This window comes from Eptesicus fuscus, chromosome 17 (genome assembly GCF_027574615.1).
Source record: "Eptesicus fuscus isolate TK198812 chromosome 17, DD_ASM_mEF_20220401, whole genome shotgun sequence".
NCBI classification, from domain to species: Eukaryota; Metazoa; Chordata; class Mammalia; order Chiroptera; family Vespertilionidae; genus Eptesicus; species Eptesicus fuscus.
The window spans coordinates 5,439,303-5,465,040 of NC_072489.1; the positions used below are offsets into that span (position 1 = coordinate 5,439,303).

The following is a 25,738-nucleotide window of genomic DNA, read 5'->3' on the forward strand; positions in this document are numbered from 1 at the left end:
CAGGAGCCTCTCCTGTCTTCGCGGCAGCACTAAGGATGTCCAGGAAGCGGGCCTAAGCCCTCGGTCGGACATCCCCTGAGGGCTCCTGGACTGCGAGAGGGTGCAGGCCAGACTGAGGGACCCCACTCTCGGAGTGCATGAATTTTGTGCACTGGGCCTCTAGTATATATATAATTGTTGTCAATCCTCACCTAAAGATAATTTTTCCTATTGATTTTTAGAGAGAGAAAGGGAAGTAGGGAGGGAGGGGGGAGGAGAGAGAGAGAGAGAGAGAGAGAGAGCAAGGAAGGAAGATATAGAGAAACATTGATGTGAGAGAGACACATTGGTTGGTTGCCTCACACATTGTGCCTGGACTGGGGCCAGAGATTGAACCTGCAACCCAGGTATGTGCCCTTGAGAGGGAATCGAACCCATGACCCTTGGGTGTGCAGGCCAATGTTCTAAGCCACACTGGCCAAGCCAACAATTATATATTTTTAAAAACAGTTTAGCTGAGGAAGCACTACTTACTTACAGTGATTTGCTTTTTTCCTGATTTCAATGAGTCCAAGTATATTTCAGACTGATACCCTTAAACTCAGAAGGTAATTCAATATATATTCTGCTATAAAAGTTTAATTTGTACTAACTCATTTAATCCTCACAACCCTATCACTCCCTCCTTTCACAGATGGGAAAACAAAGCACAGAAAGCAGTCAAGTTACCTGCCCAAGGCTAGTAAATGAAGCAATAATGATTTAAACCCAGGTAGCCTAAAGCAATGGTTCAAGCTCTTAACCAGTATGCAATACTTTTAGAATAAATTACATTATAAATCTCTCATAAAAATTGTATTATAAGTTTGACTTTTTAACTTCTTTTTTTTTTTTGGGGGGGGGGGGGTGGTGTCCCACTTTCCTAGTCATTTTATTCCAAGGGAGACCACCTTTGAGGATACTACTGAAAAGCTAAAAAAGCATGATCCAGAAACCTCTGGTTTATCAGTCAGGATTTCAAAACAGAAATCTCAACTGTTGTCAATGATTCCCTATGACTGAAGTTGTCAACTTACAGCACAGTTCTCAATAAAATTATGAAATTGCTAAAAACGGGGGGCAGGTTTTGTGTTTGTTTTTATAATATATATATTTTTATTTTAGAGAGGAAGGGAGAGGGAGAGAGCAATAGGAACATCGATGATGAGAGAGAATCATTGATTGGCTGCCTCCTGCATGCCCCCTACTGGGGAGTGAACCTGCAATCCGGGCATGTGTCCTGACCGAGAATTGAACCATGACTTCCTGGTTCATAGGATGATGCTCAACCACTGAACAACGCCAGCCAGGCAGGTTTTTGTTTTTTTAAGCATCCTTCTAGCTTTTTTAAGCAGGTCTCTCCTTTTGCCCCAGAAAATTCTCCATTTCACTGTTCCAGGAATCAAAGACACAGCCTATTCTGGCTCTCGGTGATTAACTAAGCCTGACTAAGGGATTTACTGATAATCAAAAGGTTAACGACATGTCAGAAACTTGGTAATCAGAAAGCCTCTAACTTCCTGGCACCCATTTAGCCCCTTACTCTTGAAACAACAAGAATCCTCATCTCTTCATCCTTCCTCTATAAGTGAATACACGTTTCTGGTTCTGTGGAGTCTGGGAAATTGATATTAATTATATTCTCTAACTCACTTATGAAGCAACTAAAACAAAACAGAGAAAAAGCTAGAAAGGCTACCAAGTTAACCTTTCTAGCTTTTTGTTCTGTTTTGTTTTAGTTGCTTCATAAGTGAGTAGTATGTGAAAATGAGAAGCACCAGTTAACCAGAATGCACACTCAAAATATGCATTTAGTCTATCAAAGTTAAGGGGAGTATCTTGATCGTATTTAGGGGCAAAATTATCTCACTGACACAACACCTTGCAGATGTCTGCATTTTGACCTATCCCTTCACTTCCAGATGGCAATGTAGAAACGAGTGTCCTTTCACATTAGAGTCAAATAAATGATGAATGCAGAGGCGATCCTGAGCTGAATTGAAAACAAGCCCTCTGAATGACCCATAAAATCTAGATGGAAGTGATGTGAACAAAACATCTGTATTCCTATTACAGACTAATTGAAGAGCTAAGAAGAGCAATCCTCTGTACCCTGACCTGGGCAGAGAACATAGCAGATTGTTACTTTTAGTTCTAGGCACCATATTTTAAGAGGGACCAATGGTCTGGGGCCGTGGTCGGCAAACTGCGGCTCGCGAGCCACATGCTCTTTGGCCCCTTGAGTGTGGCTCTTCCACAAAATACCACGGCCTGGGCGAGTCTATTTTGAAGAACTGGCATTAGAAGAAGTTTAAGTTTAAAAAATTTGGCTTTCAAAAGAAATTTCAATCGTTGTACTGTTGATATTTGGCTCTGTTGACTAATGAGTTTGCCGACAACTGGTCTGGGGTATGTAAAAAGCAGAAATAAAGCATTTAGAATTCATATTATATGTGAAATAGAAGAAATGAGTAAGGTTTGTATGTACCTGTGTGCATTGTTAGAGGTGTGGTGAGACAAGAAAGCATTAAGATACATGGAGGAAGGCTGAATGTTAAAGAAAATTAAATTTAGTTATTGTAGCTCTAGAAGAACCAGGAATGGGAAGAGGGGGATTATTGGAAAGACAGACTCTTTTAGTGAATGACAGTATTAGATAATAACACAAGCAGCCGAGTGAGGTGAAGTTGTGAACTTCCCACCACTGAAACTGCCTAGTCTCCATCAGTCATAGATAGTACAGAGTTGACAATATTTTTAGTAGGCCACTAGACCCAATGATTTCCTGGGATAACTTTAATCTCTAATATGCCATGACTCCAAAATGCTGTTCATGTATGTTCTCTTCCTTTCTGGCTCAATTTTGTTTTTGTTTTTCTTCAGGTGTTTGATCTTTTATCCATTTCCCCCTATTAATAATCATCTCAGCCATGCAGTCAGCCTCCTAAAGTAAGTTTCTTTTTCTTTCACCTCGCAAATAAACATGTTTGATGAACGAAGACACCATGGGAGAGCCACCTAAGCAGATGTGCCTAAGTTAACTCCCTTAAGAGTGAGTCTCTTTCATCACTTATTCCAAACAAAACCATTAAAAACTACAATAAAAATTATTAGCCCTGCTAGTGTGGCTCAGCTGGTTGGAGCATAGTCCCGTGCACCAAAGGGCTGCAGGTTTGATTCCCAGTCAGGGAACATACCCAGGTTGTGGGCTTGATCCCTGTCTGAGCAGGTACGGGAGGCAAGAGATCCTCTCTCTCTTCCTATCCCTTCCTCCCTCTCAAAAATCAATGAAAACATTTCCTCATGTGAGGAAAAAAAAAAAAATTTATTAGAATGTGAAAATGAGAAGCACTGGTTAACCAGAATGCACACTCAAAATATGCATTTAGTATGTCTAGTCATATCCTCATGTGCATTGAAAAAGTCGGTATGTTCTACTTTAAGTGCTTTGGAGATTTGCTGTAGACTAGGAAATGTGTTAACTATTCCAGGACACTAAAAAATTTACAAATCTGATGAACTCAGATTGGTTATTATTCTCCTCAGTATTTACAGATAAATAATAAGAACAAAACAATAAATTAGCAACTTACACAAAATTTGCCAAAAGTACACATGGACAGACAAACCTCAAAATTCTTATCAGGCAAATTCTAGGTAACTACTATTTATATTTTATTTTAATAAAAAAATTTTCCCCACCCTGGCCGGTTTGGCTCAGTGGATAGAGTGTCAGCCTGCAGACTGAAGGGTCCCAGGTTCGATTCTGGTCAAGGGCATATATCTCAGTTGCAGGCTCGATCCCCAGGTCCTGGTCATGGCGCCTGCAGAAGGCAACCAGTCAATGGGTCTCTCTCGCATCGATGTTTCTCTCTCTCTCTGACTCTCCCCTACCCTTCCACTTTCTCTAAAAATCAAGGGAAAAATGTCCTCGGGTGAGGATTAACAAACAAACAAACAAACAAAAAACAAACAAAAAATTTCTCAATCTTGTTCTCCAGGAAGAAAAGCCATAAAATATAAATACTAACCAAAAAAGGAGAGTATGAAGGAACATTAAATATTGGTGTTCCATTTAATATTAGTGTTTTCATGCACAAAACTCCTTACCTTTAAACAGAAGACAAAACTAAGGCAAAATAGTAGAAGAAATCAAAGGGTTGCAGACTTTGATTCAAAAGGCATAACCTTTCTAACAATGAGAGCTATCAATGGATTTTGTTAGGTTCTTATGAGAAGAAACTGCCTAGCAAAACAGCAATTAAAGAGTTTGGAAAAACATATTTCCAGGGGCTGTAAAATAAAATCCTCTCATGGTAAAAACAGTTTTTCTAATTCTAAGATTGCAGCATTGTTTTTATCATTACCTTTCCCACTCTGGAAAATCTTCAAGACTCTGTCTTGTAAATGTCACCAACCCAGTAGGTTCTACAAAAGCAATCAAAGAAAAACAAGTTCGATTTTGAAAAGATTATACATATATTCAGTAAAAGAATGGGTCTAACAATGGCTATAAAACTAGTTTTGGAATACAACAGAAGACTGATTTAAAATAATATTATCCTTACAGTAGGAACTCTCTATGAAATAGCATGTCCTCACTAAAACAAAAAACTACACAAACAGCAGCACAACAGGAGGATGTGAGTGCTGGTACTTTTTAGTGACATTTTCTAAACTGCAAACACTTTTAAGAAATAATTGGGGGGAAAGATGCAAATGGGTGTAGTTTACATAATAAAGACAAAACTGGATTTTAATCTGTAGATGGACTCTTTCTCAAAGAAGAATTTAACCTACATCTAAAAACTGGTGAATGTATACATATTTATGTTTTATAATAAAAAAAAATGTCTAGGATTAAAAAAAGAAAATTGTTGGCATGCCTTTGGAGGTGACATAGCCAAATCCAGGGCTTAGATGATATGCAATTGCTCTTTTTATAAGGTGCCTTAGGCGGAAGGAGGAATTACTGTGTTCTAAATGATTAGAGAAGAAAGATGACATAGTTTTCAAGTAGCAATACATATAAGATCAAAACACAGTAAATTTTAGAGGATATGATCCTTTTTTGTTAGGTTTATTTTTTTATTTTTTAACCAGTAGCAAAAGCAACAAATAAATCAGCCGGCCAAAAGTAATTTGTTTGAGTCGAATCAAAGAATAAACTAAAAAGGCCAGGCCATTTTTGTTTTCTCCTTTTGTTGTTTGTTTTGTTAAGCTCTTAAGCAAAGAGAAATGTCAGGAACTATTAGGGATAATGGTGGTAGAGTTCCAATGAAAGCTTAGCAATTGTTTCATTCCTTTGGATGATTCTACATTTCTTTGCTTTCAGTCACAAGTATTAATAACTCAAAAATCATATGGAGTATTTATATTAAAAAACAGAATTTTGTTAACATGAGTTATAAAATATTCTTTAGATGTCTATCTTTAAGAAAAATGGATAGCATATTTAAAACTCACAATAAGTCAAACAATTCAAATACTAGAGAGGTAATTCTATTAATAGAAAACTAATGTTAGTATTATCAGTCACGAACATCAGTCAGTAAGAGAAGTAAGAACATTAAATGTCCTTCATATATACTAGGAGAGACCAAAAGAAATTCATAAATGAACACTACTGGCAAAGCAAAAGAAAAGGCATATAAACATGGTTCTTAAGATATCTATACTAATAAAAAGGTAATATACTAATTAGTCCGGAAGTCTTCCGGACGTCCTTCTGGACAAAGCCACGGTGGCGGGGGCTGAGGCAGAGGCAGTTAGGGGCAATCAGGCCAGCAGGGGAGGGCAGTTGGGGGCGATCAGGCTGGCAGGGGAGCAGTTAGGGGGTGATCAGGCCAGCAGGGGAGCAGTTAGGGGCGATCAAGTCAGCGGGGGAGCGGTTAGGGGTGATCAGGCTGGCAGATGAGTGGTTAGGGGTGATCAGGCAAGCAGGCAGAGTGGTTAGGGGCAATCAGGCAGGCCAGCAGTTAGGGGCCAGTGGTTCTGGATTGCAAGAGGGATGTCCGACTGCTGGTTTAGGCCCGATACCGCAGGGGATGTCAGGCAGCCAGACATCCCCCGAGGGGTCCTGGATTGCGAGAGGGTGCAGGCTGGGCTTAGGGACCCCTCTCCCCCGTACACAAATTTTGTACACTGGGCCTCTACTAATTAGTAACAAAAACACCTTGAGAGCATGCCTATTACCTTTCTTCCATAAAAAGGCACGTTTCATGCCAGAATAAGTTATTCTGGTTGATTAAATGTTTTCCTTAATAAATCAAAATATATACTGCATATGAATCATTAATTTTTAAATACTCCACTTGTAAGATACTTTATTTAAAACTATATTGAAAATAATTTAATTCAGAAAGCCCTTTAAAATCTTTCAGTCTCAGGATCCTCATTTCAAATACTGATGTTTGGCAACACTCAAAAATTGGTCCTGATGGAATTGTATTTTATCAATTCTAAAAGCACATTTTTTCATGTATTAAATTTCTGAAAATGAAATACATCTTTCATAGTCCAAGGTATCTAGCCATCGCATTTGGTCTGGATTAAAGTCAAACCTTTGCAGAGAAGATGTGCATCTGCTTCTGCCATCATCTAAGAGCGCCACCAACCTGAGATCAGTCTGAAGTAAGCCCTCTGTTGTAGGCTTTTGTGGATCACAGTGGTAATAAGACTTTGGACTCCAAACTTGGTTTACATTCTCAGAGGATATTTTTTCCCCTCTCTACCCAGTGCCAACGTTGACAGTGGTTTGGTTACTGTCTCTTTTGTGCACAGCCAGCTTAACATCTCATGTATCCTTAGACTAAGGGTGTAGACTTTTGGTGTGCCAGCTTTGTCAGCGAGGTCTCCAATGATTCCCCATCCTGAGTGTTTTTTCCTTCTTAGTGATACATAACATAAAGGCACTTCCTACCATCTACAATATCCTAGATTTTATGAAATATATGGTACTTTAAATACATTTCTTTTTCCATCTTTTTGCGAGAGGGTGCAGGCTGGGCTGAGGGAAAAGAATCTTTTCTCCTTAAATGTAAGGAAATTACATCTCCTTAAATTTAAGGAAAAAGAATCTTTTCTCCTTAAATGTAAAAATACCTCAGTACAGCAGAGACAGACACGAAGGGCAAGTGGGTGGGTTTGTAATTTAATTGTTTTAAACCTCAAATGAACAGGACTGCTGCTGTCGCTTGGGCCCTCCAGAGCCACTGGCTGCAAAGGTTCGACCTCCAGCTGGGATCTCCTAATGACCCTGTGGATGAGCTCTCTGCAGCGGTGGGGCAGGGGCCCCTGAGCAGTGACAGTGGACAATGAGTCCCTTGTCATCCCAGCGGTGCCAACCTGGGTCTCCTCTGACTGGCTGGTGGGAGGTGGACCCTGTCCATCGATGTACTGATGTGGATGTAGGCTATTCAAGCTGTGTCCTCTCCGATCACATGGACATGTGGGTTCAGGATGATGGCATGAATGCACCTGCTGTTCTTAGACAGAAGATTCTCAAAGCAAAACTTCCTCCATGAGGTTATCAAGGCCTTCAGGCTCAAAGGAAGTGAGTCCTGGATTACAAATCTTTGTGTAGGCCTCAAAATCTCCATTGTTGATGGCCTCAATCAGTTGTTCTGTGATTTGAATGATCTTGTTTTCCCACATTGAGATCCTTATCTTCAGTGGTGGTGTTGCAGCTCTCTGTGGAGTCCTTGATCCCACCTGTAATGTTATGCACCTAGTGGTTTGTGGTGCCCTGTCACCGCCACCCGACCTCAATAGGCTTTAGGCAGCTGAAAAGTTCCTGGAGAAAAGTATGGTCGTGAGGGTGCCACCCTTCAGTTTCCTCCGGGCACTGGACATACGCAAGCACTCCCCAGTCTCCTGATGACGTATCATGGATACCACCGTGGACTGTTAGCAGACCCATCGATGCTTGAGAGCCTGGTCAGCTGTGATATGTTTTGCAGGGTTGTGGTCAGCATCTGGTTGATCAGTTCTTGGCTTCCGGGATCACTGTCCCACTCTGGATGGAAAATCATAGGCTCCGGCCTTGATCTGCTGATATAGCTTCTGTTGATCCTCTTCCTGAAAGAGAGGCTATCCCACCAGCAGAATATACACGATGACTCCACAGGCTCTGAAAACCACTGTTTTTGTTTGTTTGTTTGTTTGTTTTGTTTTTATATTTTATTGATTCTACAGAGAGGAAGGGAGAGGGATAGATAGTTAGAAACATCGATGAGAGAGAAACATCGATCAGCTGCCTCCTGCACACCCCCCACAGGGGATGCGCCCGCAAACCAAGGTACATGGCCTTGACCGGAATTGAACCTGGGACCCTTCAGTCCGCAGGCCAACACTCTATCCACTGAGCCAAACCGGTTAGGGCACCACTGGTTTTCCATAGGGATCTTTCCTCAAGACTTCAGGGCACAGCCCTAGCCTGTTTGCTCAGTGGATAGAATGTCGGTCCACAGACTGAAGGGTCATGGGTTCAATTCCGGTCAAGGGCACATACCTCGGTTGCAGGCTCGATCCTCAGCCCTGGTCAGGGCACAATGTGAGAGGCAACCAATCAATATGTTTCTCTCACATCAATGTTTCTCTCTCTGTATCTCTTCCCCTCCCTTCCACTCTCTAAAAATCAATGGAAAAAATATCCTCAGGTGAGGATTAACAACAACAAAAAAGACTTCAGGAGACAAGTAAGCGAAGGTGCCAGCAAAACCACAGTAAGCCTGATGTTCTCCCTGTACTTGGATGGCTAGGCCAAAATCAGCCAGCTGCCTGCAGCACCCTTGCCTTTACACACCAGCAGCAGGTTCTCGGGCTTCTGGTCCCGGTGGACAATGTCACGCTGGTGGATGTAGTTAACGCTCTCCAGAATCTGATGTACACAGTGGCTGGCATCAGCTTCATCATAGGATTCTTTGGATATGATGTCTACAAACAGCTCTCCACCAGTAACAAGGTCAAACACAAGGTAGTGAAACCCTTTTTCTGAAATAATGTGATGGGAATGCACAATGGATGTCTCAAAAGCCAATATATCCAGGCCTCACGTTCTAGTTTCTGGTGATCCCAGGCAGAGCAACTTCTTGGTATTGATTTTTGCTGCATACTCCTGCATGGAGGTTTTCTTCACACACCTGCGGACCACAGGAAGCACCTTTGCCGAGCTCCTTGAAGAGCTGGTAATTGCCGATGAGTGTAGCCCATGCTGACATTGGTGCACAGTCACCATCACCCCACCAAGGGGACAGGAGGAGAAGACCTAAATACATTCCTATCGTGTCTATTCAGTAGATTCTAGAACTTCTATATAAGGTAATTATTAAATTGCAAACCTCTTTTATTCCACTTAGTATTTCCTCCTTAAGCCTATAGTTTTACATCCTGAAAACCTATAGCATGTTTCTCTATATTTCTACAAAGAACTAATTACCATATATAGTGAAAAAGCCAGAACATAAAATGTCTAATTAGAACTTAGTTTTTCAGTGTGACTAATTTCTAACACTTAGGATGGTTTATAAATTTCTAGTTGAAAAACAACAACAATACACAAAACTTGAGCCTGGCCGATGTGGCTCAGTGGTTGAGCATTGACCTATGAACCAGGACGTCATAGTTCAATTCCTGATCAGGGCACATGCCCTGGTTGTGGGCTAGATCCACAGTAGGGGGCGTGCAGGAGGCAGCCAATTAATGCTTCTATCTCATCATTGATGCATCCATCTCTCTCTCCTTTCCTCTCTGAAATCAATAAAAATATATTTAAAGAAAAAACAAAACATTAGTTTTTTTCCCTCAAATTATTTAAAATCCTAAAATGTAGAAAGGCAAGTTAGCTTTTCTACAGGAGACATAGAGAAGCCTAGAGAAGATAAACATGATTTGACTCCAAGGATAGAAAAGTAAACACTGAATTACTTAGGTATAATAATGAAATTCATTCTATTTAGATTTAGAATAGCAAAAAAAAGTACTCATTTTTCTAACGAGTTATTACAAATTTTAATTTGGTGTTATGTATCATAACCTGAATGAGCCTTCATTTTCCTTAATATTTCATTCTGTACCAAGCACAAAACTAAAAATTGATAAGCTAAGAAATAAATAAACCTGTCAAAGAAGCATATAAAAATTTACCCTTGCCCTGACCGGTTTGGCTCAGTGGATAGAGCGTTGGCCTGCGGATTCAAGGGTTCCGGGTTCAATTCAAGTCAGGGGAATGTGCCTTGGTTGCGAGCACATACCCAGTGGGGAGTGTGCAGGAGGCAGCTGATCGATGTTTCTCTCTCATCAATGTGTCTAACTCTCTATCCCTCTCCCTTCCTCTCTGTAAAAAAATCAATAAAATAAATTAAAAAAAAATTTTCCCCCTTAAATTCCCAAATCCTAACAATTGATTCCTTTAAAAAAAAGGGGGGGGGGGGACAATGTCCAATAGCAATACACTGGGGGTGGGTGGGGTGGGGAGAGGTGCCAATTAAATATACTATAATGTGAGATACTTACAAAAGGAAAAAAATGACCTTAAAATGATTCAATGATATGTTTCAAGACAATTCCACAACCTGGATGACTAGAACTGAAAAGAATTCATTACTCATTTCACTTGACCAGAATTGACTTGCCCTACTTAGCAAAAGCAAGCTTTTGAGAAGTTCTGGATTGCTCTAAAACCAACTTGCAAGAAAAGCCACCCACTGGTAAAAGGTAATATTTATTAAGCATGTAACTTCATTTAATATTTACAACTAGCCTATGAGATAATTATCAATATTCTATTAAGATGAAGAAATTGAGGCTTAGAGATGTTAATAAACTGTCTGTAGCTACCCAGTTCCTAGGACAGAAGTGGCAATAGCAATCTACAGCCAGCTGGTTAGTAAGAGCACTGGCTAGATATTTCCTACCACTGTCTTCGGTGCTGCAATTAGCCTCTGGGAAAACAAGATGATTGAGGTTCAACAGAGGAAGACAGATATGTGAACACTAGTGAAACACTGCTTTATAAGAACTCTGCAAAGGGTTTAAAGGGGACACAAAAGAGAGGGACCTGTACGAAGACAATGAATTGCTTGATTTCTACAAATAAACTAATTATAAAAGTCAATGCTTCTTTAAATAAAGAACACCAAAAAATGCATTTCCTGGTCAACATACTTCCTTTTGTAAGTATTAATTTGTTTTTATTCATGAAAACACATTATGGTATGTTACGCTGCTCTAATTTTAGAATATATAAGACCCCCACACACTCATGGCACACATTTATGTATATACACATGTGTATAAAATCTAGATTATAATAAATTATTTGGTTTGGGCAGGAAGGTGCACTTTGAACACAAAATGTTCTTTATCTGAACTGTCCCCCATTAATGATAAAAATTATAGTTAAGAATGAAAGGAATTTACTTTTCTCTGTGACTCTTCTAAAGTAGCAGAAGAGCGTTTTAAGCTTCTCTGGTTTTCTTGAGGAACGTCCTTCAAACAACCTGCAAGAGACCAAAAATAAAGATTCACAAAGAACCAAATCTATATTACTACCAAGTAATAAAAGAAGTAATTCTTTCAGAAAGCAATTCTGTAATAATAGAGAACCGAAAACTGTTTGGATCCAAATGGCATCCAGAAAGGACTGAAAGCAACTAGAATCAGGCTTCTTAAAGTTGTTCATGTCGGATGGTACTCTAACAACTCGTCTCTCCAGTCTATCTTCCTCCAGGGAGAAGGTACCACCTGGTGCCCTCAAGTCAATTAAGCCAGTGAATTAATGCTTGGTTATTTTCCCAATGGCAAATACTATTTGTAATTCACAATATTATTAGAAGTTAAATGATTTAACAAAAACAGTATCTGAAAAAAACTAAAAACTGCAAATGATTGTTTGTGTTGGGGAGGCGAGAACAATGAGGACAATGACATGCAGTATGACAAGATGTTAGAGGAATTAAACAAATATACTCTTTGCGTGGTAACCTGTTAAACAGCGCTATCCCTCCACCATCTGGTTTCCAGCAACCTAGACTTGTACTACTTTAGTTTTCTTTGAAATGATGTGGCATTGTTATTGGTAACACATTATGCAATTTATCCCGAGGGAAAGAAAAGGAGGGCTTTAGAAGCATTTGACCTGAGTAAGTAGTTCACTAAAAGATTTCAATCACAAAAGCATGCTTTTAGGCACAAGATCTACTTTTCCAAAAGCACTGAAAAATTACAGAGAAATTCTGTGGCTATAAATGAGGAGGTATTATTCATCTGCCTCTAGTCATATACCCTGGCTTTAATACCAGAAACACTTCAAGTAAAAGTTCACTTTAACAAGCGTCAAAATGGATAAAAATTTTCATCAGAAAAGCACATTATATAACTATGCAGAAAGGAAAAAGTTAATTTCATGAGAAAATCCTATTGAGCAAGTAAAATGAATTAGAAAAAGGGAAGGAAATACAGATTTCAAATGACCTGTTTTCAGTGATCTGAAATTCTGTATTCAGAGTCAATTCTGAGAAAACAATTTATCTGAATACTTACCTCCTAAAAAGAATACTAATATTAGAAAGCATTTTTACCAAATCTAAAATCTAACTGATTTTTAAAAATAATTGTGCCTATGTAATAATTTTTATTCACCTAACTTATTTTTCTTAAATGTTTATTACAAATATTCTTAAAAATCCAGCTGCCTGCCCCCCACCCCCCCAAATAAAGGGATATTTGACAGTGCAGGTTTCAGCTTAGTTTCTTCTGCAGTTTCAACCAGAATAGTTTGTTTAAATCAAAATGATGGTCAGAATGAAGAAGAAGCCACTTGGCAATTTAATTAAACATCCTATATGAAATAAATATGATTTACTAAATGAATACCTTGGGATCCATTGCAAAATCCTTTTCTAGGTTTACTACTTAGTAGAGGAAAGCAGTATTAATATAAAGGCATCCACCACCTTTTCTCAGAGATGAACTGAGGCACTATACAATTCAATTAAGGAGGAAAAAGTTCCTCTTCCACAGGACTGTTGCACTATGAGAAGAAAATGGCTGTTGAACTTAAGAAATAATTTCCCAAAACATAAAAAGTATCCCTAATTTCTACATGTGGTCAGCTATATGTAAAATCACATAAAGTTTCACAACCATGATGACAAATTATTAACCTTAGGAGCCTCTTGGGACTACAGATTTATTAACCTAAGGATATGACTTCCCTGGAAGATTATGTGGCTATTACCACCAACTACAAATGAGCACCACTGTTTATTTTACAGGTCCAAACCTTAGAGGTACAAATCAAGCAGAACCTCAATGTATTCTGATTATTCATTGTGTGTGAGTTTCAAAGCCTGATTTCAAATCACTATGTAACCAAATACGCTTTGCCATCTTCCTGATGGAGTAAGGACGTGTGGGGGGGTTGGAGGTGCAGAGGGAAGGGGGAAGTGGAAAGAAAGTTTGGGAAGATGAAGCAGGTTTAAAACCCTTATGCCAATTCTCAGAATTCACATAGCACTATGTATAGCCACCCAGATAAAATGAATTACCCTGTTATGGAAGCACGTGAAAAATAACATAGAAACAGGCAAACAGCATTAGTGAAAGTTATCAGAAGAGTGATGTATTATCTGAGGAATAGTTCTGGGGAGAGAGAAGGAAGACAAAGGAACCGAGGATGGAGCCAGAAAAAGGAGAGAGACAGAAAGATACTAGTACAGCAGGGAAGACTAAGAGGGAAGAAAGGGGTAGACAGAAATGGGGCTGGAGACCAAGGGAGCGGCTAAGAAACAGAAACTCACATGCAAAGACACTCAGAGAGACAAACACAGAGAGACAAGGGACTGGAGGCAATTAGACTTCTCATACTAATCAAGCATCATCCAATTTTTTTTTTTTACTTCCCAACAATTTTTTTTTTTAATTTAGATTTCCAGGTCTTGGGTATGAATATTTGAAAGCATATTTTGAGTCAGCAGGCATGCATGTAAACATGAACATAAACTATGCCATAATAACCCCTCTGCATATAGGGAAGACATTCTGGCATTTAACTGAATAATTACAGATTATTAAAGAAAGCAAACAGGAAAAGTTAGGCAACCTCACCTTTGTTCTAAAAATACTTTTTATTTTCAAGGGAGTAAGTCAATCAGAGTTGATACTTACTAACTGGTATTTTTCTTTCCATACACATAAATAGAAACATCTATAATAATAAAGAGATAATACGCTAATTAGACTGAATGGCAGAACAACCTTCCGGAAAGACCAGTGGGCGGGGCAGCAGGGCTGCAGGGCTGCAAGGCAGCTGGGGCTTCGAGGGTCGAGCCCCTTGCACAAATTTTGTGCATCGGGCCTCTAGTAGTTTCATAAAATCTTTCCCTGAATGACATATTGATAGCATTACTGGAATTGGATTCTACACACACACACACACACACACACACACACACACACACACACACACGTGATTTCAAGTTAAGGATTAATTCCATTAGTATACAGTAAATCAAACCCAAAGCTCTATAACCTCCACTATAAAATGGAAGCAAATGATAATCTGAAACCCGGCCAGAAAGTCCTTTCTGCCATATGGCCCCAACAGCATTTTCAATCCAGAAGAGGCAGATGTAAAAGCCTCCTGGGTTGACCACTGCTGCAGCACACAATTAATCTCTGACCATCAGTTTCTAAGCAATCTTAGAAGCATCAATGTTAATCACATTGGAAGCCTTTATATGAATGTTTAGGCCCTGAAAGACAAGCAGGAGAAAAGGTCAAGGATATTTAACATACTAAGCAGGGCTGGAAGAACACAACAATAAATTTAAAAAGGAAGACTTATTCAATTTATTGACGTCAGCCTCCCACCACAAACTCTTAACCATTTTTCTTATTCAACCAACTAGCCAGTCATCCCTCTTTTGAGACTAAATATGCATGAGTGCTCACACACGCATAGATTCCAACTGCCAGAAACTATAATCATAAATAGCAACTATGCAAAAATGAAAACACAACAACATGTTCCATAATCAGCTTACCAAATGGCTCATCAAATTAGGTACTTGATCTTTCATAAGCCACATACAAAAGGGGAACTTTGGGTTGTTTTCCATTTCAGGAGCACACTCAGAGCATTTTGTTCTTGAGAGGAAGCAAGACATAATGAAAGAGCACTGAGTTTGAACAGAAGACAATATTCAAGTCCCAGTTCATGTACTCAAACTGAACCTATTAGGATAAAGCTTCCCCATCTAGAAAGGTGCATCGATAGAATCAAAGCGAGTTGCTGTCAATAGACCGCATCAAAGATCATGTATAATCCAGGTTCTTGCTGATTGCTAGTTTAGGCTTATTAAATAAAACACCTGCTATCTCAGTGAGAGGCAAGTGCAGACATCCTGGCTGCTGTAGAGTCCCTAAAACGACTATATAGACTACTACGGGCTTAACCTGCCATCATTAATTTTCAGTGTTCTGGTGACCAAAAGAACATCTGTCAGCCAGGAAGACAAGAGTATGCCTGTTTCAAATCATCAGCAGACCTGCTTAAATTCTAATTTAGTAAAAATGCTACTAGGATACTGTGAGTTTCAATTTCTCATGGTCCCTTTGGACTGACAGATGGCTTTGGTTTATTTAACAGATCAATAATTATTTCTAAGGGTAGTTTTAATTTCTTATTAGCTCTGAGGTAAGAAGTATTAATACAGTTCATTGAAAGGAGGCTGTATAGTAGTGATTAAGGGATACAGCTTCTAGAGGCTGCCTATGTACTCCTGAGTTTGAATCCCAATTATACCAGCTAGCTCTAAGTCTTCATCTCCTCATCTGAGAAAATGAAAAAAATACCTAACTTATAAGAGTAATACAAAGGTTAAATTAAAAATAGCACAGTAATTGGTAAATGGCAAGTACTTAATATTAGCTATAATAAAGAGATCATCTCATGCAAAAAAATTTCAGATAATGCTAAGTAAGCTGAGGGATCTGTGCTAGAGGTGAGGCATTCCATAATAGCCAGCAAAAACACACATCATTTACATAAAATGCTCACATTGTTCTAATCCACATTCCCTTCATTAAGAAAAGTGGCTCAGCCCTGGCAGTTTTGGCTCAGTGGTTGAAGCATTGGCCCTTGGTCAAGGGCATGTACCTTGGTTGCAGGTTCCTCAGCCCCGGGAGGAGCGCATACAGTAGGCAACCAATTGATGTGTCTCTCGATCCTGTCTGTTTCTCTCTCTCTCTTCTCTTCCCTCCCTTCCATCTTTCTCTCCCCCTCCTCCCTCCCTCCCTTCCACTCTCTCTCTGGAAATCAATGAAAAAACTTCCTCCTGTGAGGATTAAAAAAGAAAAGAAAAGTGGCTCAGCTTCTTTTCTCATCAAAGCCTAACATGCTGACACTCAGAACCAACCAGTTCAGTCTTTAGAATAAATGACCATACACAACGAAAAAGATAAAGATGCTATTTCCAAGAAGTCCCAACATTTCTGTCAGAAGTTTAGCTGAAAAACAAACCTGTGGTTCATTTTACTGTTGAGAAAAGAAGGCGGTCAGTGTGGCAGGTGCCTAGCCCTCAGAGGGACCTTGTGTTTCTTTCACATGCTAAATAGAAAAATTAGGGTAAAATGGAGGTAATGATACTGTGTCTATGGGGTGGTAATTAGGAAGGAATAAACTACCCACACTAGCTGTTTAAGAAAGGCTCAAAAAAATCTGTGGGGCCCTGACCGGTTTGGCTCAGTGGATAGAGCATCAGCCTGCGGACTCAAGGGTCCCAGGTTCAATTCCGGTCAAGGGCATGTACCTTGGTTGCGGGCACATACACAGTAGGGAGTGTGCAGGAGGCAGCTGATCGATATCTCATTGATGTTTCTAACTCTCTATCCTTTCTCCCTTCTTCTCTGTAAAAAAATCAATAAAATATATTTTTTAAAAAAAACCTTTCTAAAAAAAAAAGTCTATGGGATGAAGCATCTGAGAGAGAAGGCAAGGGGGTGGGAGTGGGGGGTTGAAATTAACTAGGGAATTTATATATATACTAGAGGCCTGGTGCACAAATAAGTGCACGGGTGGGGTCTCTTAGCCTGGCTGGCAATCAGGGCTGATGGGTGCCGCAGGAGGTTGGCGGGGAAGGGGCCGTGGGAGGTTGGCTGTGGGAGCACACTGACCACCAGGAGGCAGCTCCTGCATTGAGCGTCTGCCCCCTGGTGGTCAGTGCACGTCATAGCGACCAGTCGCCCAGTTGTTCGGTCATTCAGTCGCTTAGGCTTTTATATATATAGATATACTAGTAAGCATAGCCCATGGACACAAACAATAGTGTGGTGAAGGCCTGGGAAGGGTGGGTGCAGAATGGAGGGGGTCAATGGGGATTAAAAAAAGGGGGGGGATATCTGTAATATTTTCAACAATAAAGATACATTTTTTAAAAATCTGTGGGATTCCACTCTGAAAATCAAATTATAAAAATTGTCCATTCTTTTTAGTAACTGTGTGTCTTCAGTTCCATTTCTGATGATTGACTTGTTCCTCCTCTTAAGTAACTATTTTTCTTCTAATTATAAATGTAATATATGCTCACCTGGCCAGTGTAGCCCAATGGTTGGTTGATCGTCGACCCATGCACCAAGACGTCACTGGTTAGATTCCCGGGCAGGGCATATTCCCGGGTTGCAGGCTCGATCCCCAAAAGGGGGCATGCAGGAGGCAGCCAATTAAACTGTCTCTCTGATCAATGTTTCTATCTCTCTCTTCCTTCACCCTCTCCCTTCCTCACTCTCTAAAATATCAATGAAAATATATATTTTTAAAAAGTAATATATGGGAGAACCAAGATGGTGGAGTAGGTAAACACCTGTCCTCGCCACCTCCCACAACCACATCAAAATTACAACTAAAATACAGAACAACCATCATTCAGAACTGCCTGAAAGCTGGCTGAATGGAAGTCCTACAACTAGAGAAGTAAAAAAAAAGCACAGGGAGACTGGTAGGAGGGGCAGAGGCATGGAACTGGCTGGTCTAACACCAATGTATGCTGTTTTTTAATACCCCAACCCAGGGTTTCAGAGCTGGAACGAGAAGTCCCCATAACTCTGGGCTGTGAAAGCCAGCAGGGATTGGGGCTGAGTGACATGGAGGCTGCTAGAGACACAGGTGTTCCTTATAAAGGGTCAGCGTACGCTTCCTCTGAGCTCCAGAGCTGGGTGCCAGGTGGTGGCTCTGGGAGACCCAGACACATACAGGGAGGAACTGGATTATCTGGCATCAGGGCGGGAACTTGGAGGCAGCTTTCTCCCAGACAGGGGTGCTCGCAGGGGTCATTGTTCTTGGGCTGGGACCTCCTCTGTGGCAGGGCTGATTGGCAGGCATATCTGTTTACTCTGCCCTGGTGATTCCCTGAGACCCTGCCCCATCCAATATGCAGTCCCACCCAAACTGTTTCCAGCAGCTTTTCCATATGAATGGCCTATTCTTGCTCAGGCTTCATACTTTGCTGAAATCTCTCAAACAAGCTGCAGCTGGGTCAGCATGCTCCAAACCTATCAATAAAAGGCCCAAGACCCTGCACTAGCACCATCCTGCTTTGCTTCACAGCTTGCCTGGTCACCTCCAAATCCAATATAAATAGCTCCTGCTGGATGGCCCCAGGCAGTAGCTGACTTTGCACCTCCCTGGAGGCCCAGAGCCAGTGCACCAGGTGGAAAGTTTCAAACCCTACCAGATTACAACTCTACACATCCACAAGCAACACACTCAACAGGCAGACACAGTGAGCACGAAAGCCCCACTGAAGCAAGTCCTGCTCCATAGGGGTGTTTCCTGCACAGCAGCTCTCCCACTGTAGTTGCTGCTGGTCCTCACAGCCAATTGGAATGGAGGTCAATTCCTCCCAGAGACACGAACAGCAATCAAGGCTCAACTATAAAACTGAGTACACAGGCCACACAGGGGCGCACTTACTACACAAAGCCATTCTACCAACTCAAGGAGACATAGCAGCTCTAATATGTAGAAACAAACACAGGAAAGCAGCCAAAATGCAGAGACAAAGAAACATGTCACAAATGAAAGAAATGGAAGCAAGCAAACTACTAGATACAGAGTTCAAAACCATGGTTATAAGGTTACTCAAGAATCTTCATGAAAGCCTCAGGGGACTTAGTAAGTCATTCAAGGATCTTACTAAGGTCCAGTCAGAAATCAAGCATAAACTAACTGAAATAAAGAATAAAAATGGCAGCAGAGGAGGATACCACACAGACGTGCTCCCAGGAACAAACTGGAATTACAACTGAAATATGGAAAGGCTTCCTGAATAATCAATGGAAAACTCACAGGAGAGAACCCTGATACCCAAGGACCAAAGGTGGAGATGGCATAGAGACTGGTAGGAGGGGCAGAGGCGCAAAAGGGCTGGCCGGGCACCCACATACAACAACTAAAGTCCTGGAGAGATATCTCAGCTGTGGGGGCATGCCACTGAGAACTCTAGGATCTAATCCCGAAGTTGGGCTCCCCAGCAGAGAGCATTAAACTGAGGACACAGGTGTTCCTTATAAAGGGCTGGTGCACAAACTGACAAGCTCCTTCTTCCTCTGAGCTCCAGAGCTGGGTGCCGGGTGGTGGCTCTGGGAGACCCAGACACATAACATCTAGCTGTGAAAAGCAGTGGGGTGCTGTCTGCCAGGAAGTGGCAGCTGCAAGTTCAGGCACCCACTTAAAGGGCCAATGCACAAAAATTCCCTGTGGAGCCACCCACCTTGTGCTCTGGCAGAGAGAGGGTGAGGTGGACCGGAGCTGTGAGAGCAGAACCCAGGACTGGGGTCTCGGGGACAGAGCTCAGAAGGCAGACACCTCAGGTTTCCTGGGCTGAGTCATTTCCTCACACAGCAGAGGACATCTTTCCCACATAGACATCTGCCTTGCCTCAGGGGGGGGGGGGGGGGGGGAGACAGTCGACACACCCTATTGGAAAACACCTTGCCCTCAGGCCACTTAAGAGATTAAAGGTGACAATTAGCCTCCAGGCAAAAGCAACTGCCCCACCCTGTTGAAAAAACTCTCGCCACACCTAAGGACGGCTGCCTGGGCGCAATTCACAAAGGAATCCTATTAGTCTGTAGAAAGAGGTGGTCTCTGGAGGCTTTGAGTCTTTTGCCTGATCCAATTAGTCAGAAACAGCCTTTAAGACTATCCTGTACTAGAGAATGAGAGGTATAGAGGATCTACCTAAAACATAGTCACAAACCCAAACAGACAACCAAAATGAGGAAACAAAGAAACAACCTCCAAATGAAAGAACTAGCGAATTCTCCAGAAGAAAAGATAAATGAAGCAGATATAAGAAATTTATCTGAAACAGAGTTCGGAGTAATGATGTTAAAATGCTCAACAGTATGAAAAAGGATATAGTAATTATGAAAAAAGAACAGTCTGAGACAAATAATGACATAACACAAATGAAGAACACATTGGAAGGAATACACAGCAGATTAGGGGAAGTTGAGGATCGAATCAGTGAATTAGAAGACAGAGTAGAAAATATCACTCAATTAGAGAACCAAAACACACACAAAAAAAACAGGAGGACAGCTTAAGGGATCCATGGGACAATGTGAAATGTAACAATATTAGAAAACATAACAATATCAGAAGAGGCAGAAAAGGAGAAAAGAATAGAGAAGTTGTTTGAAGAAATAAGGGTAGAAACCTTCCCTAACCTGGTAAAGGAAAAAGTCACACAAGTTCAGGAGGCACAGAGAACCCCAAACAAGAAGAACCCAAACAGACCCACACCCAAACACATTATAATTAAAATGTTAAAAATTAAAGACAAAGAGAGAATCTTAAAGGCAGCAAGAGAAAAGAAAACTGTTACCTACAAAGGAGTTCCCATAAGGCTGACACCTGATTTCTCATCAGAAACTCTACAGGCCAGAAGGGAATGGCATGAAGTACCCAAGGCAGGAAAAGCAAGGATCTGATACCAAGATTACTATATCCAGCAAGGCTGTCATTCAAAAGAGTCGGTCAAATAAAGAGCTTCCCAGACAAAAAAAGGCTAAAGGAGTTCATCACCACCAAGCCAGCATTGCAAGGAATGCTAAAGGGATTGCTGTAAGGGATTGCTGAGAAGAAGAAACAGAGAGAGAAACCTAGCCATACAGAATTAAAATGGTTATAAATAAGTACCTCTTAATAATAACCCTAAATGTAAATGGATTAAATGCTCTAATCAAAAGGTGTAGGGTAGCTGAATGGATACAAAAACATGACCCAACTATATGCTGTCTACAAGAGACACACCTCAAAACAAACGACACACAGAGGATGAAAGTGAGATGGAAAAAACTTTTCCAAGCCAATGGAAAAGAAAAAAAAAAGCTAGAGTAACAATACTCATATTTGACAAAATAGACTTTAAAAGCATCATGATAAGCGAAATAACCCAGTCAGAGAAATATAAATATCATAGGATCTCACTCATTTGTTGAATATAATGAACAACATAAACGGATAAACAAAAATAGAGCCAGATTGGGGGGGGGGGAAATATACTAGAATATAATAGAAGTAATCCTGTTATTTGCAGATTTTTAATACTTCCTACAATCTTTGTGTTATCATACTATGTTAGTATAGTTTTGGTAATATTATTATATTTAAAATCCTTTTATTCATGAAATATTAATGTTTATTGCATGTAATATTAAAAAAAGAATAATATACAGGGATTCAACAGTAGAGTAGAGGATTCCGAGAATCAAATCAACAATTTGGAATATAAGGAAGCAAAAAATACCCAATCAGAAGAGCAAAAAGATAAAAGAATACAAAAATATAAAGATAGTTTAAAAAGCCTCTGGGACAACTTCAAGCATACCAATATTCACATTTTGGGGGTGCCAGAAGGAGAAGAGAGGGAGTAAGATATTGAAAACGTATTTGAAGAAATAATGACAAAAAGTTCCCCTACCTGGTGAAAGAAATAGACTTACAAGTCCAGAAAGCACAGAGAATCCCAAACAAGAGGAACCCAAAGAGGCCCACATCAAAACACATCATAATTAAAATGCCAAAGGTTAAAGATAAAGAGAGAATCTTAAAAGCAGCACGATAAAAACAGTTAGGTACCTATAAGGGAGTGCCCATAAGACTGTCAGCTGATTTCTCAACAGAAACTATGCAGGCCAGAAGGGAGTGTCAAGAAATATTCAAAGTGATGAATAGCAAGGACCTACAACCAAGAATACTCTACCCAGAAAAGCTATCATTTAGAAGTGAAGGTCAGATAAAGAGTTTCAAAAATAAGAAAAAGCTAAAGAAGTTCATTACCACCAAACCAATATTACATGAACTATTGAAGGGTATTCTTTAACCTTTTGCACTTGGATGTCGAGTGTGACTCGACATGGTTAGCATTAGAATAAAGGAATCGAGAAAAAAGCAAGCGAGTGCAAAGGGTTAAGCAGATGGGGAAAAAAAGATTTAAAATATGCAATAAAATGATAATAAATACATATCTATCAACAACTGAATCTAAAAATCAAAATAAATAAGAAATCTAAGGAACAAAATAAACTGGTGAATAAAATAGAATCAGAGACATGGAAACATGGAACAGACTGATGAATCTCAGAGGGAAGGGGTTGGGAGGTTGGAAGAGATTAACCAAAGATCTTACCTATGGACACAGAAAGTAGGGTGGTGAAGGCCTGGGGAAGGGTGGGGACCAGATGGAGGGAAGCAATGGGGGGCAGAGCGGGGGGAGGGGGGGAGGGAGATACCTATAATACTCTCAACAGTAAAAATTTAAATATATATATGTATATATGTATACTAGAGGCCTGGTGCATGGGGGGTCTCTCAGCCCGGCCTGCCCCCTCTCACAGTCCAGGAGCCCTTAGGGGTGGGAGGTGGCCCGGCGATCAGGGGAAGGCGACACCCCATCACACCTCTGCTGCTGCCACTGTTGGCAGAACAAGCTTCGGCTGGTCCTAGTTTACCTGAGCCTCAGGCGGCCCTGGGCGGCTGGGCAGCCGACATTTGAGGCTTGCCTGTGCCTCGGGCTGGCCCTGAGCAGCTGGGCAGCAGCCATCCAAGGCTTGCTTGTGTCTTGGGCCGGCCCTGGGCGGCTGGTGGGCTGAGGGACTCCGGAGGCGGGCCCGGCCTTGCAGCGCGCCTGCCGCCCCGGTGGGGCTGAGGGGACTGGGCGCCGCCATCTTTGAGGGCGGGGCAGTCAATTAGCATATTCTCTCCTTATTGGCTGTGGGTGCTGCCATCTTTCAAGGTGGGGCAGTCTATTAGCACATTCCCTCCTTATTGGCTGTGGGCGCCGCCATCTTGCGATGGCATGAGGGTCAATTTGCATATTCCCTCTTTATTAGATAGGATTATAAACAGTTTGAAAAACATAGAAAAAAGTAAAAGTGTTAAATGTTTTTATCTCAACACCCAATAGTATTTTTAAATGTTGCATCAAGCTGCATTTATTTTATTTTTATTTTTTTAATATATTTTATTGATTTTTTTACACAGAGGAAGGGAGAAGGATAGAGAGTTAGAAACACTGATGAGGGAGAAACATCAATCAGCTGCCTCCTGCACACCTCTTACTGGGGATGTTCCCGCAACCAAGGTACATGCCCTTGACCGGAATCGAACCTGGGACCTTTCAGTCCGCAGGCCAATGCTCTATCCACTGAGCCAAACCTGTTTAGGGCAAGCTGCATTTTTTTAATCCTCACCTGAGGATATGTTTTTATTGATTTTAGAGGGGGGGGGGAGAGAGAGAGAGAGAGAGAGAGAGGAAAAAATATGTTGATGAGAGAATCATTGATCAGCTTCCTCTGGCACGCCCCCATGGGATCAAGCCCGAAACCTAGGCACGTACCCTGACCAGTAATCGGTTCATATGTCAATGCTCAACCAGTGAGCCATACTGGCCAGGCAAAATGTGTGCTTTTTTTGTATAGATAATGGAAATAGTAATCATTTGGGAAAATGGTTAGAATATAAAACTATCAATACCGTCACAATGTATTATTTAGTCAAATTATATAAACATTCTGTTGTCTTCCTTTTTAAAGCTATTACATTGATAAAATAGCCATGTCTATACAAAGTCAAAGTCAATTTTCACTTTTGCTTTCCATCTCAACAAGCATGTTTTTTAGGTTTCATACGATAGTCAGCCTCATGTCTTTAAACTCCGACTTCACAAAAAGGAGGACTTTGCACTCCAGCTCTAACATTTTTTAGCACACAAAGGATACAATGTACAATAAATGTCCCTGTGACTATCACACTGAAGAGGCACTCACAGAGGAGGAGGACAATCTGACAGGGTGGAAATAACATGGACCATGGAGTAAGACAGATCTGAGATCAAGCCTCAGCTCTGTGACTTCTTGGCTCCTGGACCCTAATCAAGTTCTAGAAACTTTACTTACATTGTCTGCAAAATGGCAAAAATATCAACTCACTTTATTGTAAGGAGTAAGTTAAGTAAGTATACAGAAAATGTTTGGCCTGAGGCAAATCGCTCCATAAATACTATTGGTTCTCTCCATCCTTCTCTATTTCATTGTTAAAGAGATGTTCTCTGAAAACATACCGATTGAAGTTAATGTCTGGGTAACTGGAATACTCCGATTTCATCTTAGCATTTCGACGTGGAAATGTGCAGAAGAATGCATTAGCTAAAAGACTGGCAATCTGCTCCTGCGACATTGTGATGGAATGATTCATCTTCTGTTTCAGGAGTGGTATTGGCTGATTGAGGAAACAAAAAATACAGACAAGAAGTGCAATAATTAGCTTAGCAATTTCAAAAGCAGAGGCACCAAATGACATTTACTAAATTAAGGTAGGAAAAATTTCAGGCCATTCTTGAATTCTTAAATCAACAGTAATACCATTAGAAATATATACTTGTTTGACTAGAGATTTCTAATCAATAATAATGATAGTGAAGAGTACACAAAAGTCATTACTTATTAGTGAAAAACAAGATTGCTTTGGCAAGAAATAAAAATACACTGACCATGTAATAAAAAATTAAAACAGCCCTGGCCAGTTTGGCTCAGTGGATAGAGCATCGGCCCATGGACTAAAGGGTCCCAGGTTCGATTCTGGTTAAGGGCACGGTCGAGAGCACGTACTTCAATTATAGGCTGGATCCCAGCCCTGGTCGGGACGTGTGTGGGATGCAACGAATTGATGTGTCTCTCTCACATCACTGTTCCACTCTCTCTAAAAATTAATGGCCTAGCTGGTGTTGCTCAGCGGCTGAGCCTAGACCCAGGAACCAAGAGGTTGCCGGTTCGATTCCCAGTAGGGGGCCTGCAATAAGCAGCCAATTGATGATGTTCCTCTCTCATCAATGTTTCTATCTCTCTATCCCTCTCCCTTCCTCTCTCTCTAAAAAAATCAATAAAAACATGTTTAAAAAATAAATGAATAAAAAAAATCAATGGCAGAATATCCTTGGGTGAGGATTAACAAAAAAATTTTTAAAAAACGATGAAACAGAAAAATGCAAATTTGAGTTTAACTATTAGTGCAGATGCAAAATTTTGTTCTCATTTATATTAAAGATTGCTGGACAAAGCAATTTTTCTCTTTTATTTAATTTTTTTAATTTTTTTAAATTTTAATTTTTTTAAATTTTTCTCTTTTAGTCCTAAATAAAATAATAAAAAAAAA

General features: G+C 40.6%; 1 protein-coding gene and 1 pseudogene across 2 annotated transcripts in view; both read right to left on the reverse strand.

The window, feature by feature from the left end:
- The window catches only part of PARG (poly(ADP-ribose) glycohydrolase), a 184,289-nt gene that overhangs the window by 56,736 nt on the left and 101,815 nt on the right, over positions 1-25,738 (reverse strand). For both annotated transcript variants that reach the window (XM_054729273.1, XM_054729274.1), the window contains 3 exons: positions 24,648-24,805; positions 11,440-11,519; positions 4,386-4,446 (listed from right to left, as the gene is read on the reverse strand). In XM_054729273.1, coding sequence (XP_054585248.1) covers positions 4,386-4,446; positions 11,440-11,519; positions 24,648-24,805 — 299 coding nt within the window. The remainder of the gene's footprint in view (positions 1-4,385; positions 4,447-11,439; positions 11,520-24,647; positions 24,806-25,738) is intronic.
- LOC129152074 (calcium/calmodulin-dependent protein kinase type II subunit gamma-like) lies at positions 7,268-9,239 on the reverse strand (annotated as a pseudogene).